At 47.1% G+C, this 16,655-nt stretch overlaps 1 protein-coding gene and 1 long non-coding RNA gene across 2 annotated transcripts in view; both read right to left on the reverse strand.

Annotated features, from left to right (window-relative positions):
* Positions 1-16,655, reverse strand: part of PTGR1 (prostaglandin reductase 1) — a 28,028-nt gene that overhangs the window by 3,817 nt on the left and 7,556 nt on the right. Inside the window, exons 3-8 of the mRNA XM_028712059.2 lie at positions 16,077-16,122; positions 14,274-14,333; positions 13,062-13,229; positions 12,015-12,132; positions 5,804-5,959; positions 3,536-3,641 (exon numbers count right to left, since the gene is read on the reverse strand). Of these exons, the coding sequence (XP_028567892.2) occupies positions 3,536-3,641; positions 5,804-5,959; positions 12,015-12,132; positions 13,062-13,229; positions 14,274-14,333; positions 16,077-16,122 (654 nt within the window). The remainder of the gene's footprint in view (positions 1-3,535; positions 3,642-5,803; positions 5,960-12,014; positions 12,133-13,061; positions 13,230-14,273; positions 14,334-16,076; positions 16,123-16,655) is intronic.
* LOC144326029 (uncharacterized) lies at positions 6,937-12,008 on the reverse strand. The gene is made up of 2 exons (XR_013391187.1): positions 8,465-12,008; positions 6,937-8,432 (listed from the first exon to the last, which is right to left on the reverse strand). It is a non-coding gene; the product is annotated as an uncharacterized LOC144326029 (long non-coding RNA).

The following is a 16,655-nucleotide window of genomic DNA, read 5'->3' on the forward strand; positions in this document are numbered from 1 at the left end:
CCCCTTCACGGGGATTCGAACCGCTAACCTTCTGATCCGCAAGTCCTAGGCTCTGTGGTTTAACCCACAGTGATTTTTAACCAAAGTTTCTAGGCCCGATACTCTTTTTCATTACATCCCAGCGTCTGAAAGGAGTAACCGTGGATGCCAATCGCAAACCAGTGATTAGCAAATTTCGCTACCGCTTCCAAGTGCTTTGCAAGAGGAATGGTGAGCTGACTTGTACCAACGGTCCCAATGACTTCAGAAGACTAGGAGTGTTTGGAAACTGCGGCAGGGAAGAGGGGGGAGCCAGTTAACTCAACTAGAAGCCAACTAGAAGCCCGAGTTTCAATTGCTCAACTGTGCTGCTACGATAAGGGGGAATGCTGAAATTATTTTCAAAGCAGCAGCAAGTGGTTTCTTTTTTTATATATATAAATTTTGATTAATTTTTCAACTTACCATTTTCAACAGTAATTAAAGATACTTTCATTTCTTACACCAATTTTTTTTTACTTCCACCAATCACATCTGACAATTTCCCCATCTAATCACTTAATATACATTTCTTACTTCCGCTATTACATTTAACTCTCAAAACTAGCATCTCTCTTCTTTCTCCTATTTGCAATATTTCATATATTTCGCCTTACAAAACGTCTAGTCCTGCTAGCGTAATTTGTTGATTACAGTAGCAGCAAGTGGTTTCTAGCTCACTACGGACCTCTTGTGGTGTCAAACTATTCTGCTCCTCAAATAGGTATTTCAGAAATGTTGCCCGTATGGCCTTATCAAGCTACACTGAATGCTGATATACAAAGGATCCCTGAAAAGATCCAGCAAACGTTATAGCCTTTGTTGTTGTTTTTGAGCAGGAGTGTCTGTCGTCTACACTCAGGTTGTTCCACACACTAACCCAGGGGTCGGCAAACTATGGCCCGGGGGCCGGATGCGGCCCACCGGGCTCGTAAATCCGGTCTGCGGACCCTGCCACCCGCTTGGTCAGTCCCCGCGTTAAACCAGCGCAGTGTGGAGGCCTCGCCATGCGGGGACTGACTTCCACAATGCCGGTGTGGCTTCCAATTGGCTGCAGGAAGCTCCTGCAGCCAATCCAAAGCCGTGGGTGATGCCCCTTCCTTCCCGCTGAGGCGGCCATGTATGGCCAAGAGCAGAAAGGGAGGAAGCTGCTGCGGCAGAGAGGCTGCTTCTGCCACCCAGGCCAGCAGCATGGGCTCTGCACCCCGCAGACCCCTGGCAGAGGCAGAGGATGATGACAACGCTGCTGAAGACGAGGTGGCGGTGGCGGGAGGGGCGGGTCCTTTCAGGAGAAGGTGGGTCTGGCCCCCCCACAAGGTCTGAGGGACAGTGGACCGGCCCCCTCCTGAAAGGTTTGCTGACCCCTGCACTAACCGTTTCTCACTGCCTCCATTTCCATTTCTCACTGGAGGCAGTGAGAGGTTTTACTTTCTTGGGCTCCATGATCACTGCAGATGGTGACAGCAGTCCCAAAATTAAAAGACGCCTGCTTCTTGGGAGAAAAGCAATGACAAACCTAGACAACATCTTAAAAAGCAGAGACATCACCCTGCCAACTAAGGTCCGTATAGTTAAAGCCATGGTTTTCCCAGTAGTGATGTATGGAAGTGAGAGCTGGACCATAAAGAAGGCTGATCGCCGAAGAATTGATGCTTTTGAATTATGGTGCTGGAGGAGACTCTTCAGAGTCCCATGGACTGCAAGAAGATCAAACCTCTCCATTCTGAAGGAAATCAGGCCTGAGTGCTCACTGGAAGGACAGATCCTGAAGCTGAGGCTCCAATACTTTGGCCACCTCATGAGAAGAGAAGACTCCCTGGAAAAGACCCTGATGTTGGGAAAGATGGAGGGCACAAGGAGAAGGGGACGACAGAGGACGAGATGGTTGGACAGTGTTCTCGAAGATACCAGCATGAGTTTGACCAAACTGCGGGAAGCAGTGGAAGACAGGAGTGCCTGGCGTGCTCTGGTCCATGGGGTCACGAAGAGTCAGACATGACTAAACGACTAAACAGCATCCTTCGTTGCCATCCTTCGTTGACTCACATTTTAGGGCAAACCCAGACAATGCCACTGAACCATTGTATCCCAAAGCTTCCTGCATGTTGTCTTCTTGTAGAGCCCAATTCAAAGTGCTGGTTTTGACCTATAAAGCCTTAAACAGCTCAGGACCACAATACCTCAAGGACCGCCTCTTTCCATATGAACCTACCCGGACCCTGAGATCATCTTATGAGTCCCTCCTTCGTATGCCGTCTCCTTGAGGGGTCCGGAGAGTGGCAACACGAGAACAGGGCCTTCTCTACAGTGGCTCCCTGTCTGTGGAATGTTCTCCACAGGGAAGTTTGCCTGGCACCTTCATTATACACCTTTAGGCGACAGGCAAAAACGTTCATTTTGGTTGATCTGTTTGACATCCTATGCCCTTTTTTTTTTTAAAAAAAGGGGGGGTGTATTGGGTTGTTGTTTTTATTTTTATTATGTATTTTGGGATTTTATATCTTGATTTTATTCTGTGAACCACCGAAACCCCCGGGTATAGGGCAGTATATAAATTTAACAAAAACAATAATAAGTTAAAGGGACCGCAATGGTTATCTAGTCCAACCTTCTGCAGTGCAGGAATCTTTTTGCCCAATGTGAGGCTCAAACTCACAACCTTAAGATTAAGTGCTCTACCAACTGAGCTATTGAACTTTTAATTAAAAGCTTCCACTGGCAGCTTCTGGCAGTTGTTTTGCCTGTTAAACATGGCAATGGAATTCCTGAAGAACAGCCCCATTAAATTGCGAAGTGTGACCTATGTACCGTATTTTTCGCTCTATAGGACACACTTTTTCCCCTTCAAAAATGAAGGGGAAATGTGTGTGCGTCCTATGGAGCGAAGACGCCATAGCCCTGCGACCCTCTCCCGGCTGGAGAGGTAATGTGCGCCTATGGCAGGAGCCTCCATAGCAGAGCGTCACCTCTCCAGCCGGGAGAGCGCGCGCGGGGCAAAAGAAGCCCCCCGCAACCCTCTCCCAGCTGGAGAGGTGACGCGCGGCTATGGCAACAGCCTCTCCGCTGCGCCTTTCCGCTGCTCCCTGACCTGCTCTTTGGGGCTGGTGGTGGGCTTCCCCCCGCCAGCCCCAAAGAGCAGGTCGAAAGGAACCTGAAGCCTGGAGAGTGAGAGGGGTCGGTGCGCACCAACCCCTCTCGCTCTCCAGGCTTCCAAGGTAGCCGCCTGAACGCACCTTAAACGGCACCTTGTTTTAGAGCGGGAAAACAAGAGGGGGAAAATTCTCCCACTCTCTGCGCAGCGCCTCCTGCCGCTTCACTGAAGGGGTGCTGGGCAGAGAGCGGAAGAATTTTTTTCCCTTGTTCTCCCCCCTCTAAAACAAGGTGCGCCCTATTGTCCGGTGCGTCCTATGGTGCGAAAAATACGGTAAGCATTATAAACTTGTGCCTTTATCAGCCCGTTACCCTTTTTCCCCAGAAGCTATAAAGCAACAGACAAAAATAAAAATACAACTTTTACCTGTTTGGGGCACTGTGTCATTGTACAAGGAGATGGCGCCACACACAGCAATTCTCCCAAATTTCTTCATCTGGCCCAGGGCAACACTTGAAAACTGGCCTCCGACCTGTTCAGATAAAGACCGTTACAATGTACCATGATGCAATGCATTGAAACAAACACTAAGGGGTTTCTGCTACAATTCCCAGCACATACTGTACATTTCCCAGTATTCTTTGGGGGAAACACATGACTGCTAAACTGGTGCAAGCATGTGTTATTAAATGCATGGTGTGCATGTGGATTTGACCACAGTATCTTTCTCTTTTCTCTCTCCATTCAGGCAGGCTGGCCACTTTTAATTTTTTTGGTGAGGGGAGGCAGCCCCCCCCCCCCCCTGAAGCACTTTGCATGCATATCGGCTTAAATAAAACCAACTTCGGAGTTTGGACACTCTGACAGTTTTCTTTACTATTGAAAAACTACCCAGAAGGGGAGGAAGGTGGCTTTGTGTACTGGAAACCAAGCCATGGGTGGATCTACACACTGGGGGGGGGGGCGACTCTATAAATAAGTCAGAAATTAAATTGTTATAACAAAAGTGGGGGGAACCACAATGTAAAAAAAATGTATAGAAAATGTTTTCTCTCTGGTGCCATCTAGTGGCGCATGTTTGTAAGGAATTTAAAACGTCCTTTGAATTCAACCGTCATGAGGAACGGTTGAAGGAGCTAGGTATGTTTATAGTCTGGACAAAAGGAGCTACAATTCCCAAACAGGAACTGCCTGTTAAACCATTTTAGGAATTGTACCTCTACAGTATCCAAGTGGTACAACACTGCTTTGAGCGTATTCTGCGGATGGGGCCGAAGTTTTCAAACTGAAAAAAATTGCTGCAAGCAGTATCTCTTATTTCCAGGGAATTGAGCAGGTAAGGAAACAGGCCCCTGCAGTTATGTGTTGGGAAGATCAAACTGGCAAGTCAATGCAGGTGTTCAAATTATTCCGGGCAGGCTTGTTTTTACAAGGTAGGCTTCTCTGGTTCAGCACACAAATCTTAGCTCCAACTTGCCGCAGGTGTGTAAGTCACTGTGGCTCGCTCAGCACCTATCCTGCCTGACATGTATGATCTAGCTGAGATTCCTGGATTGGAGCAGGTTGGACTAGATGACCCTAGAATGACCCCTTTCCATCTTTAGAATTCATCGCATTGGGACAGGTTCAGGCTGTTGCTTGCCCAAAACCAAGGATGTTTAGCAGCTCCTTTGCTACAGCAAAGTCTGTGCACTGGCATAACCTTGCTCTAGCAAGGTTAGACCGAAAGCTTTTGACAACGTCCCACTCCAAACAAGCAAACAATACCAAAAAGCTTTCCTTCAATCAGGGGTGGAGTGTGCGGGGGTCCCAGGAGGCACAATTTTTAGGGGGGGGGGGTGAACCAGACGTCCCTATCCTGCCCTGCTTGTTTGCTAGGGGTATCTGGGACCCGGATCATGGCCTCACATCCGCATCCTCAGCCCCCTTGCTGACCATGTGACGTTAACATATGAGAGTGCTGGAGGTGAAATAGTTAAACAGGTTACCCAGTCAGAACCCAGGGGGGTGGAGTCAGAGAGACTATAAAACCAGCTCTGGGAGGGGCGAAGAGAGGTTGGTTGGTTGGAGTGGGAGTGAATGGGGATAGAGTCTGTGGGGAGGTTGAGTTAGTGTAGCGAAATAAGCTGAGTCAGGAACAGTTAGGAGCTAGGAAGACAAGTAAATATCTGAGAGGTGGTTTAGTGAGAGAGAGCAAGTAGCGGAAGTTTTAGGTCTGTAATTGACCGATACCATTTATGAAACCACACGCTTGTTAAACTGCAATAAATAAACAGAAGTTTATGTTCCAATTTAACCCTGACTGGACTCAGCATTGTCCCAGGTAGGGCCTGGGTGGTGGCAGCGAGAAACAAAGTGGTGGTACAGGGATCAATAGACGGTGAAACGTCCGGGGACCCTGTGTGATCGCCACAGACTGCCAAGGGCCGCACCGGCCGGCTGGGCTCATTCCGGTGCGAGTAGCTGGCACAGCGCAGCCCTGCTTGGCTCCAGCTGCAAGGGCTCAGCCATGGGCTCCATAAATCCTCCATGCCCCATGTGCCCACCTGGCGACACTAGCATTGACAGCTGGGGCAGTGGATTTTGTTCACCCTCCACACCACACCCCAATGTGCATGCGCACACGCTGTAGGTGCTAGCAAATGGCGCAAACGTCTCCCGCATTTCAAGAGTTGGCGCTCCGTTTGAGCTTACGTTGTCGAAGTAGCAGTCATAGCCATCGGGCGAAGCTTTCTTCAGGGCCTCTTCCAGAGACCCCACCGTCTTATAGTTGAAGGCTTCATCATAGCCAATTTCTTTGAGGAAGGCCACTTTCTTGTCCGAACCTGCACAGCCAACCACTTTGCAACCCTGCAGGATAAAGAAAATAAGTTATATAATGCTTCCTCGCACTGCTCGTGCCGTTTCAAAACCATAGCTGTCAACCGTCCTTTATTTGGCGGGAAACTCCCTTATCCCAGTGCCGTGTCCCGCTGCTGTCCCTTATTGATGGTGTCCCTTAAATTTCCCGGGTTTCAAAGGAAGCAGCTCCTCTCCCTCCCTCCCTGCAGGCCAGGGAGGAGGGAGGCTCCAACTGTGTTGCTTGGCTGCCCGGCCCACCCCCCTCCAGCCTCCTCTCACCAGCCTCGACCCCCTGGAGACCCTCCTTGCTGGGATTGGCGGGAGCCTCAGGCCCTTCCACCGCCATCCTCCTCGCGGCCGCCGAACTGAGCGTCTCTGCCTGGGGCCTCCCCTCTGCCCACCGCCGCTCCCGCTAGGCCGTACTGCGGCTGCGCTGCCGAAGGACCCGGATGAGATGGGCAGCCTGGCGCGGCCTATGAATTGCGGAGGAGCCTTGAGAGGAGAGTGAGGGCAACCATAGAGAAAGCAGTTCAGAGAGAGGAGGTGGAGGCGCGGGCAGGTGTTCCAAGGGCTAACCATAGAGGCGGAAAGCGGAGGAAGGACCGCAAGCGCTTCTCCCATAGATTTGTAGTGGTAGACTAGCATAGATGGTCTGATCTGCGGGTTTACTTTGGGTGCTATTCCCCCCCCCCACCTTCCTCCCGCCTCGCCTGATGGAACTGAGAGCTGCAGATGGAGCACAAGAGAAAAGATACAGAACTGCAGCAGCATCTTCGTAACTTGGACTTCGTTTTGCGCGAAAAGTGGTTGCTGCTTGTAGTTATTTAATTGCAGTGTTTCATCAGCTGGTGTCTTGAGATGCAACCTCTGGAAACGAAGGGCTAAAAACCGGTGCTGCTCTCCCAAATTATCTGGTCCCTTTTAACTTTGCATTTCAGCTGGTTGACTAAAATTCCTTATTTTGGCTGCTGATCCCTTATTTTTGAGGCTGCTGGTCCCTTATTTTCAAATCTGTAAGTTGACAGCTATGTTCAAAACCCATTTGTTTTTCACGCCATTCAGGAAACCATCACAACGCTACACGCTCAAAAGGTAACCGGACTGACAGCTTTCTTCCTGCCATTTCTCATCCATGCTCCTCTTTGGAGCGCTGCAGCATCCTTAATTCTCCTGACTGCGCAAGCCGAACGAGCCCGTGCATGATAAAGAACTCTGTGTCGTCATCACGGGCAAAGCATCAAGCTTTGTGACAACAAGCGAAAGGGCCAGAGGATATTAACAAAAATTAAAGAATCTCGAGACACTGGGATGGAAGCCAAAGCGCCAGCGCTTTTGTCTCTTCGAGACAACCATGCCTGCAGAAAGAAAAACCCTCTCCTGCCATCGGAGCAAAGTGAACATTGCATGCCAATACACTTCTCCCATAGCAGCTGGCATGGTGGGGCAGAGATGCCAAGCCACCAGCCCAACCCTGGTGCCATTGGAGTTTATCTGGATGGGGCGGGCAGGGGGTGCAAAGCGGCTGCAAGGTTCGGCAGCCTGTGGATACTGTGGCAGAGGCAACCCAGGACTCCTGCTGGAATATCCACGCAGGCCTAATGGCAGCCGAGCACACATGATGCCAGCCAAAATCCATAGCCCCCACCGTTTCTTGAAAACTATTCTTGTTTTGTCACGTTTCCCCTCAAACCAGCTTCCCTCCGCGGGGGCTCCGCTAGGGGCACCTTGGAAGATGGCCGGCAATACCATCTCTCCAGCTCACACGAGGTAATTAAGGGGCTGATATGGAAGTAAATCAGCCTCCCGTTTTTCTTCCCGGTGTAAGGGAAGATGCAGCCTCGTCCGCGGTTGCCCATAAATCAACCCCAAGTTCAAAAGAAGGAGGGGGTGAGGGCACTGGACGGAAAACCCTCGAGCGAGCTTGAATCTCCCGGACGCTGTCTCAGAGTTCGACCCTAGTTGCATTTCTTAAGATGAAAAATTGGATATAAGATTAATTGCACATACTTCGAGCGAAGAAAAGCATATGTTAGCTGCTAATTAAGCCTGCCACTGAGAAGTTAAGAGTGATGGATTGGACTGGAACGGAGATGACATCAAAGAATAACATCTATGCCGGTATGTTGAAACGGAATGGAAGGGGGGGGGGACTTTTTATTTTCTTATTACGATATTACCTAACAACCCCCCTCCTAGAAGAATCGTTAATATGACCTATAGCAAGTGAGATTGGAAAATAAACTGTGTGGAAATAAAAATATCAACTAAAGCCTTTGTTTTTTGAAATATCTGGAAAAAAAATAAAAGGCTCTCTTGTGACGCAGTTTTTAATCAGGAACCACCATTATGAGACAATGTTGCGAGATTAACAGTCATAGGGGGAGGCGAGCCATTACTCTGTTATCATGTTTGAATTCTAAGTTCGACTTGGCAATTCTTCCCTGGAAAGACTAATTTATGGTGCAACTTTATGAGCAAACGCCTACATTTATGAGCAACTTTATGAGCAAACGCCTAGATTTTATTTCATCGGAACTGAGAAATATGGCGTCTGCCACCCGAGGAGGACTTTGGATCAGCATGTGAGGATTTATGACAAACAAAAGACTTACCAGCTTTAAAAAAAGGTAGAGCCTTACAAAGTTCACACAGAAGCATAATATTGCTTACTTTAACTCACCTGTGCAAACAACTCAGAGGCTATTAGGAAGAAAAAGGAAAACAACAAGAAGATTGAAAGATGGGACTGGGGAACACTAAAAGCAGCAGAAATATGAGATGATTGGACCCTACTGAACTCGAAGCATGGGAACCCCCAACAAAAATTTATAATTTGGCAAAATATTTGGACTTTATGATATGCATTGGTATAATTTGGAATAATTAATGTGATATGATTGGATTGTTAAATGGAAAACTTAATAAAAATTATTAGTAAAAAAAAACCCCAGCTTCCCTCTGATTTGAAAATACAGTCCGTGGTTAAGCAAAGGTGTGTACGTCTGAAAGCTGTCATCGCGCATGTGCAGAAGACAGCTTCACTGAATTGGGGGGGGGGCTGCAGGCACAGAGAAACCTGGCGAGGCGCATTGTGTCAAGACACACCCACCCCGCCTCCTCTCTGGTGCATACCCCAAAGGAAAAATGCAACTAGAAACACAGTGCAGGTAAGCGACATCACTAAGATGCGCTAAGATGCTAACGTGTACCTAAGCCCACGACTTTGCACCATCACGCCAGCCGATATCTCACTTTTCTTAACACGCACAGACTTAGAGCCACTGTCAAACTGGCCTAACAAAGGGAGGCCCTAATTTCCACCTGGGTTACACATCTGGATTCTGAATAATTCACAGGATGATTATTAAAGAGAGAAATGCTTCTCAGACTGTTCTACTTTGCAAGAAAGGAACGTGCACACACCTTTTTTAAGGTCCAGGGTGGATGGAACACAGTAGTTTTGTCCTAATTTCTCTTTCTCTCTCTCTCTCTCTCTCTCTCTCACACACACACACACACACACACACACACACACACACACGTACATTCATTTTTTAAAAAAGATATTTATTAAGGTTTTCCACAATACATTAAAAAAAATCAAAAAAAGAAAAAAGTTAAAAACACATAAAGTTTACAGTCCTTATTTTCAATGACATATTTCCCTGACTTCCCCACACCTCCCCTTCTTGTATTCCAGTTCAAATTGTTAGTTCAACAAGTTCTTGTCCCCTAATTTTTAACCTTATTATATTTAATTCATTTTAGCTAACCAATTTTAATTTATGAACATCAATATTTATACGTCAGTGTTCATTCTTAAAACCCTTTTCTAAGTTCGACCCAGATTCCTTTTCCACGAATTCCCCAATTTTTATACTAATAACAAAACCTAATAAAAAGCAAAATATAATTGTACACCCTTTGGATTCCCAAACACCCCACCCCCTCCCTTTCCCAGTTTCGATCCCCAGCGAATGTCCATCGGTCTATCTACTATCAGCCTGGAGACCTCACGTCCGAGGCTCTTAATTCTCTTTCAATTCCTCTCTGCCGGTTTTTTTGATAGTCCTTTATATTAGACACCAAGTCTCGGAGAAGCTCTGTCCCAATAGGGTCCATGTTTCTTCCAGCCAGACCTCTTCCAGCCAGACCTCCATATTCAAAATTGGAGCCCAAATCTTGTTTCTTACTCCTTTTAAGTCCAAATGTCCCAAAAGCTCCAACTTCCACCTTGATCAGATTTGTAATCCATCGGTCTTCAGATCTCCCCATAAGGAGATCTCTCCATTCTTCGTTCTCCAGCTCAAACCAGATTTTCATCATCCAGTTCTTATTTTCCTTTATATCCATCTTGACAGGCCTCTGGCTCACCTTTGTCATCTGCAGCATTTCAGCTCCTCCTTCCCTTTCCTCCGGAACAACATATATCTTTTTCTCCACTCTCTCAAGGTTCTCAATTTTCTCTTCTTGTCCAGCTGCATAAACTTCCTGAGTCAATTCCTTATCAAATTCAGTGAGTTTATTTACTGTTGAGTTCAGGGTTGCAACATTTATAGCCAAAACATCACTTTGGCCTTGTAACTTTCCCAAGAGAAGAAACACTCTGTTCAATTCAGCCTGTATTTTTCCTCCTTCAGCCATTCTTGTAATGTCCCAAAACCCCCTCTAGAGGGATTCTGGTTACTTAATTTTCCTTCCAGTTCAAATCCAAGAGTCAAGTTAGTTTGTATCAATTCTTCCTTGTTTTCAACAATTTGTTACCAAATTGTAACAAATATAACCAGCAGAGACAACAGAAACAAAGTTCTCTTTTTTCAACTTTGACAGCTGTCAAACTCTTCTATATCTCCTCAACAGGCTCTCTCGCGGATCACTCCCGGGTCCAGGGGGGTGGCGCTTCAGCTCTCAAAATTAGCTCTTATCCTCCAGTAAAATTGCTTATACTGCCAAATCGTGAAATTAATAGCTTTTAAAGAAAAAGAAGTTCTCTCGACCTTAGTTACCTATTCCTTGCTTTAAATTTTCTACAGGACGGGGAGACGGACTTCCTTTTTGCGCCTTCACCGATCGTGCCAAATTCAGAAAAATTTTCCTTTCAAGTCCTCTACTCACGGGTTGTTGATTTTAGAGTCCGATTGTTCAAAGGAAGAAGTCAGCGCTCTCCGACCATGGCATGCGGCTTCACTCTGCAGGAGAAGCAGTCGACTCTCAGCACCGCGCCGCTCACCCCGTCCCCCGTTCCGAAGCCTTTAAAAAGGCTCCTTCGCGGGTCGGGGGGGCGCAAATGGTGCCCGCCGAGTCACCAGGTCCACAGGCTTCAGCGCCTGTCACATGTACATTCTTGTCCCATTCCTCATCAAATCAAGCGGTGCAGAGATGTAATAATAATAATAATAATAATAATAATAATAGTAATTTATTTGTACCCTGCCCTTCCCGGTTCAGAAAACCGGGCACAGGACGCCTAAGAACAAATTTAAAACACTTAAATTGATGCAACCAAAAATAGCATAAAATACAGTATAAAACATGAATAACAATAAATTCAGAATTCAAAAATCAATTTAGGGGGGAAATCCATCCAATAAACATGAGATGATCACCAGGGCTAGCTGGCTAAATTAGTCCTATTTGGGCAAGCGAGGAGACCAGGGGAGAATTAGCTGTGGGATCCCAGAGCGGGTAGTCTTCATAAAAAGGGGAGGGGAGGGAAGGAAGGAAGGGGAATAAAAGATCAGGCTAAGTCCAAATTGAAAGCCAGGGGGAATAGCTCTGTCTTACAGGCCCTGCAGAAGGAAGTTAAATCCTGCAGGGCCCTGGTCTCATGGGACAGAGCATTCCACCAGATCGGAGCCATCACTGAGAAGGCCCTGGCCCTGGTGGATAGTCTGACTTCCTTAGGGCCCGGGACCTCTAAACTATGATTATTCATGGACCTTAAGGTCCTCTGCAGGGCATACCAGGAGAGGTGGTATGTACTGCCTGGGACACTTCCTCCGAGTCCCCCTGCCCTTTCTGCTCTGGGCCCATAATACCAACTTGTTTTTCCACGACCACTTACCTTTATTTTCGCGATCTGCCCGGCCACACTCCCCACAGCCCCAGCTGCAGCATTGATCAGGACGGTATCTCCAGGTTTCATCTGACAGATCTCAAGCAGGCCAAAGTAGGCAGTGAGCCTGGGAGTGACAGAGGGGAGGGAGGGAGGAAAAGTTAGCTTGTCAAGGATGTCGAAGGGAGCATGGCGTCCTTCTCACGCCAACCTCCCCAAGCTGCTTTGCGAGGCTGGTACCACTCTGGCAGCGGCGAGGGTTGGGCTGGCATTCGGTGGGCTCCCTTTGCCCTCTATATCCCCCCGCCCGGTGCAGACAGCTCCCATTGCTCAGTCCCTGCTCCTGTCAACCTAGCAGTTCAAAAGCACGTCAAAGTGCAAGTAGATAAATAGGTACCACTCTGGCGGGAAGGTAAACAACGTTTCCATGCGCTGCTCTGGTTCGCCAGAAGCAGCTTAGTCATGCTGGTCACATGACCCGGAAGCTGTACGCCAGCTCCCTCGGCCAATAAAGCGAGATGAGTGCCGCAACCCCAGAGTCGGCCACGACTGGACCTAATGGTCAGGGGTCCCTTTACCTTTAAATACAGTGGTACCTCAGGTTACAGATGCTTCAGGTTACGTATGCGTTAGGTTACAGACTCCGCTAACCCAGAAATAGTTAAGAACTTTGCTTCAGGATGAGAACAGAAATCACGTGGCGGTGGCAGCGGGAGGCCCCATTAGCTAAAGTGGTACCTCAGGTTAAGAACAGTTTCGGGTTAAGAGCGGACCTCCAGAACGAATTAAGTTCTTAACCTGAGGTACCACTGTATATCCATAAAAAGGGGACATTATGGGGGGCAGGCTTTGGTCGTGGGGGCAGAACCTCCGTTAATTGAGTGCTTTCAATGCTTTTCAATGGCTTTTGTGGATCTGGAGGGGAGAGAGCTACACAATCGGCTACACAACCACGTCTACACAAGAGCCACGATGCGTCAGTGCCCAAAAGGGAGTGGAAGCCACACACTTGAAGCTCATCCCCAAAGCTTCTGAGCCACTTCCAAGGCTACTCACCCAGGCATGCCAATAGCTCCCAGAGCCAAAGATCGGGGCAGTTTTTCCGGCCAGTTAGGTAGCATGGGAAACAGCTCTTTGCTTGTGGAGATGAAGTGAGTTGTCCAGCCTGCTCTCGCTAGGGCGAAGGAACCCACAGGGAACGTGGAGCACTTGCTTTCCAGAACTCTATATATATATTTATGTTAAAAAAAAAAAAAAGCACAGTTGCATCAGCAAAACTGCTCTGCGTACAGCAAAGTGAAAGCAGATTTTGTCATTTATTTCTAAACAGGTATCAAGCTGCTGCAACGATTTACTGTGCAGAGAGAGGTACCAGAGAGGATTTTTTTGCATAGAATCGGCAGCATGCTCTCCAAAGATGGGACACGGGTTACATTGATAAGGGTGCCCCATCTGCTCTACAGACTTAATGCTGTGCCGTACCATAGTCGCAGCTTCTGCCAAAGAATCGTGGGAACTGTAGTTAGTTAAGAGTGCTGAGGGTTATTAGCTGAGAGTTCTTCCCTCCACAGAGCTACAATTCCCGGAGAGGTTTAACCATCACTTCCTCTTCCCAAAATTCTTTAGGGGAAGTCACATACAATACAGACAGGGCTCCTGACACTATACCTCAGCACTATAGCTATGCCCAGATTCAAATCCTCCCATCCCCAGCTATGACTGAGTAAGACTGCCTGAAGCTCTGGGGAGGTTCCACTAATGGGTGTGGACTGTACTCAGATACAGGAATCATTGGTTTAAGGCAGGAAGCTGCCTATGTTTCTAATATCAATCACCACAAATCTACTAAAACACAGTGCTTTCTTCTTAAAAAAAAAAGTTTAGGGGTACTCTCATTTTGACTCAAGAAAATCACCATTTTATAATTCAAATTGGGGGAAATAAATACAGTAAATGGACTAAAGTACAAAGATTCACAGTATGTTTAGGGGTATGTGTCCGCCTGTGTCCCCCCCAGAAAAAAGCACTGCTAAAATATAATGTGTTCCCTGAAATCTTAATTCTGTTTCCAGTCTATTTCTCTCCCTCTCACACGCACGCATGCTTGTTTAAAGAACGCCACCTTAAACATTTGCAAAGCACAAAAGATATGCTAGAACTACTTTATATTAACTAAGGCTCAAGGATAGCAGCAGCAACACAGCTGGCAACATCAGCAAAATCTTTTCACAAACACACACAGAGAGAGATGTTGATGGAGGATCTTACTTTGCAACTTGGGATCCTAGCATTGTATCCCCTTCCTTCAGATGAATCCTGCTGTATGGTCTGTAGAGAACAAAACAAAACACACCAACAAGACAGGCTTGTCAGAGAATGTCTAGAGAATGCCTTTGCAGTTATGGGAGCAATTTGCACCGACAATTGGGATTCGAACCCAGAACCAGCCTTTTACTATGCTTCTTGTTTTTTTGCCTTTATAAACTTTTGATAACCACGACCGCTTCAAAACACAAGAGCATGCAACAAGAGGCATGGTATCCAAGTCAATGTTTCCATTATGGTGTATAATTCGGAGTTTGCCAACTGACCAGAGCAATGGCCTGGCCTGCTCTTGTGCAGTCAACAACCACCTAGAGAGCAGAACTACAGAACAACTCATAGATGAATTTTACACAGTCTGCATATAAATGTTCTAAACTACCAGCATTTGCAGAGAGAAGTTGTTATAAAGGCACAGGAGTAGCGGCTGGTAAGAATTGGTAAGATTAACAACCCTACTCATGGCAAAAGCAACAGAAACGAAATACTAATGGCAATATAATGCAAGACCACACAGAGGACAGCATAAGCTGTTAACAATGGGCAGTCAGTCTATAATTTTTCACGAGGAACTTTCTCTACAGTGTTTGAAATTTCATAAAATTGCCTGTTGACGTTCTTCAAAAACGTGTCATAATATAGTGAAGTAGGTTCAGCTACTTCCTGGTCATGGCCTCAGCATTTGAAAGTATATTTTTATCTTATCTTATATTTTTAATGACAAAGCCACTTCTGGGCCTGCCCCAAGAGGTGGGGTTGCGGGCATCACGCCCTCCCCACGTGAGCGGGGGCTGGTTTCAGCCCCCGCGAGAGCAGGGGAATCCCGACCGTCCACGCCTCCCAGCCAGCCAATCGGCTGGCTGGGGGGGGCGTGGCTTACCCTATTTAGGGCCGGAGCAGAGGGGGCTCACCCTCTCTTCTCCGGCTAGCCCCCACGGATAGTCGATAGGACCAATGCCTAAGCCAATGCCTCTCATTCCTGAATTCAATAAAGTTGTGGCCTAATTCGCCCAATTAACCTTAATTATTGTGTCTCGTGTGTTTATTTATCTTGGTGGGGGGCGGGAACTCGCCACGCAAATTGCTCATAGGAGAATTCCGTACAGGGATTTCAAATCCTGAAGTCGTAGGCTGTGGTGACAGACTTATCCTCTGGAAACTTACACCAATTTACTGTTAAAACTCTGCTACAGAATAAGCTCTCAAGGGAAGACAAAAGCTGCGCTCCAACACAATGCTGAGCCACAGATTCCGCTATTCTTGGGCTCACACTCTCGGTTTCCTCTTTCCTCACGGCCGTGAAGAAATTAGAAACTTCTGCTTTCGAATAACTGTGGTTTGCTGTGATGCCTGAAACCTTGTCTGTAGTTATTTGTTATGTGTGGTTAGTGGAAACGAGCCAAATTTGTTAACAATGGTTTGGAGTTGGCTTTGTTCCGCTAACTATAGCTAAGACGACATAGCTACATCTTGTTGGAGTTTTGGGCAACACAGCAAGTTTTGCAAACTTTCAAAACCGAAGTGAAAGATTCCGAGCTCTTCTTGATGGCCACAGCGACAAAGGAGCGTGCGAGAGCCTAAGGTTTGCTGTGGGCTCATTCACCTAATGCGAAACTATGGTTTCGTCTTGCATCCAAACTGGCCCAGAGTTAACATTTAATAGGGAAATCTAGGCAAGAGGTATAGCCAAGCTGTACTGCAATTTCAGGGTTATACTTCAATGGGTAAGTCCAACAAAAAGAACAATACCTCATATATGGGTCAAGACTGAGGAACACAGTTTCAAGCAGCACCTCTGAAATACAGAATACGATAAAGTAGATTAATGGACAAACTCGACCATCGATCGGAGACAATCTTAGTCTCTTAAATTCGTTAAAAAATAGTCACCATGGCAAGAGAGAACCAGATAGGGTTGGGGCATCTGAAAGGCTTCAGGCTGGGATCCAAGACATGTTTACTCAGTAGTAAGTCTTACTAAGTTCGAATCGTAGAGTTGGAAGGGGACCAAGCGGTCATCTAGTCCAACCCTCTTCAATGCAGGAATCACAACGAAAGAAACCCTATCCAGTGGTGTAGCATGGGGAACACAGGCAGTTGCCCCGGTTGCAAAATGATTAGGGGCGCAAAATTTCAACACCCGGTGCTGCCTGAATACAGCTGCATGCTTCTGTCACTGTACGCTGTTGAAAAGAAGCTTTTCCATGCAAACCAGGAAGAGGGGCGCAAAATTTCAACACCCAGTGCTGCTTGAATATAGCTGCATGCTTCTGTCACTGTACGCCATTGAAAAGAAGCGTTTCCATGCAAACCAGGAAGTGACCTCTC

Source organism: Podarcis muralis, chromosome 17 (genome assembly GCF_964188315.1).
Source record: "Podarcis muralis chromosome 17, rPodMur119.hap1.1, whole genome shotgun sequence".
Classification (NCBI taxonomy): domain Eukaryota; kingdom Metazoa; phylum Chordata; class Lepidosauria; order Squamata; family Lacertidae; genus Podarcis; species Podarcis muralis.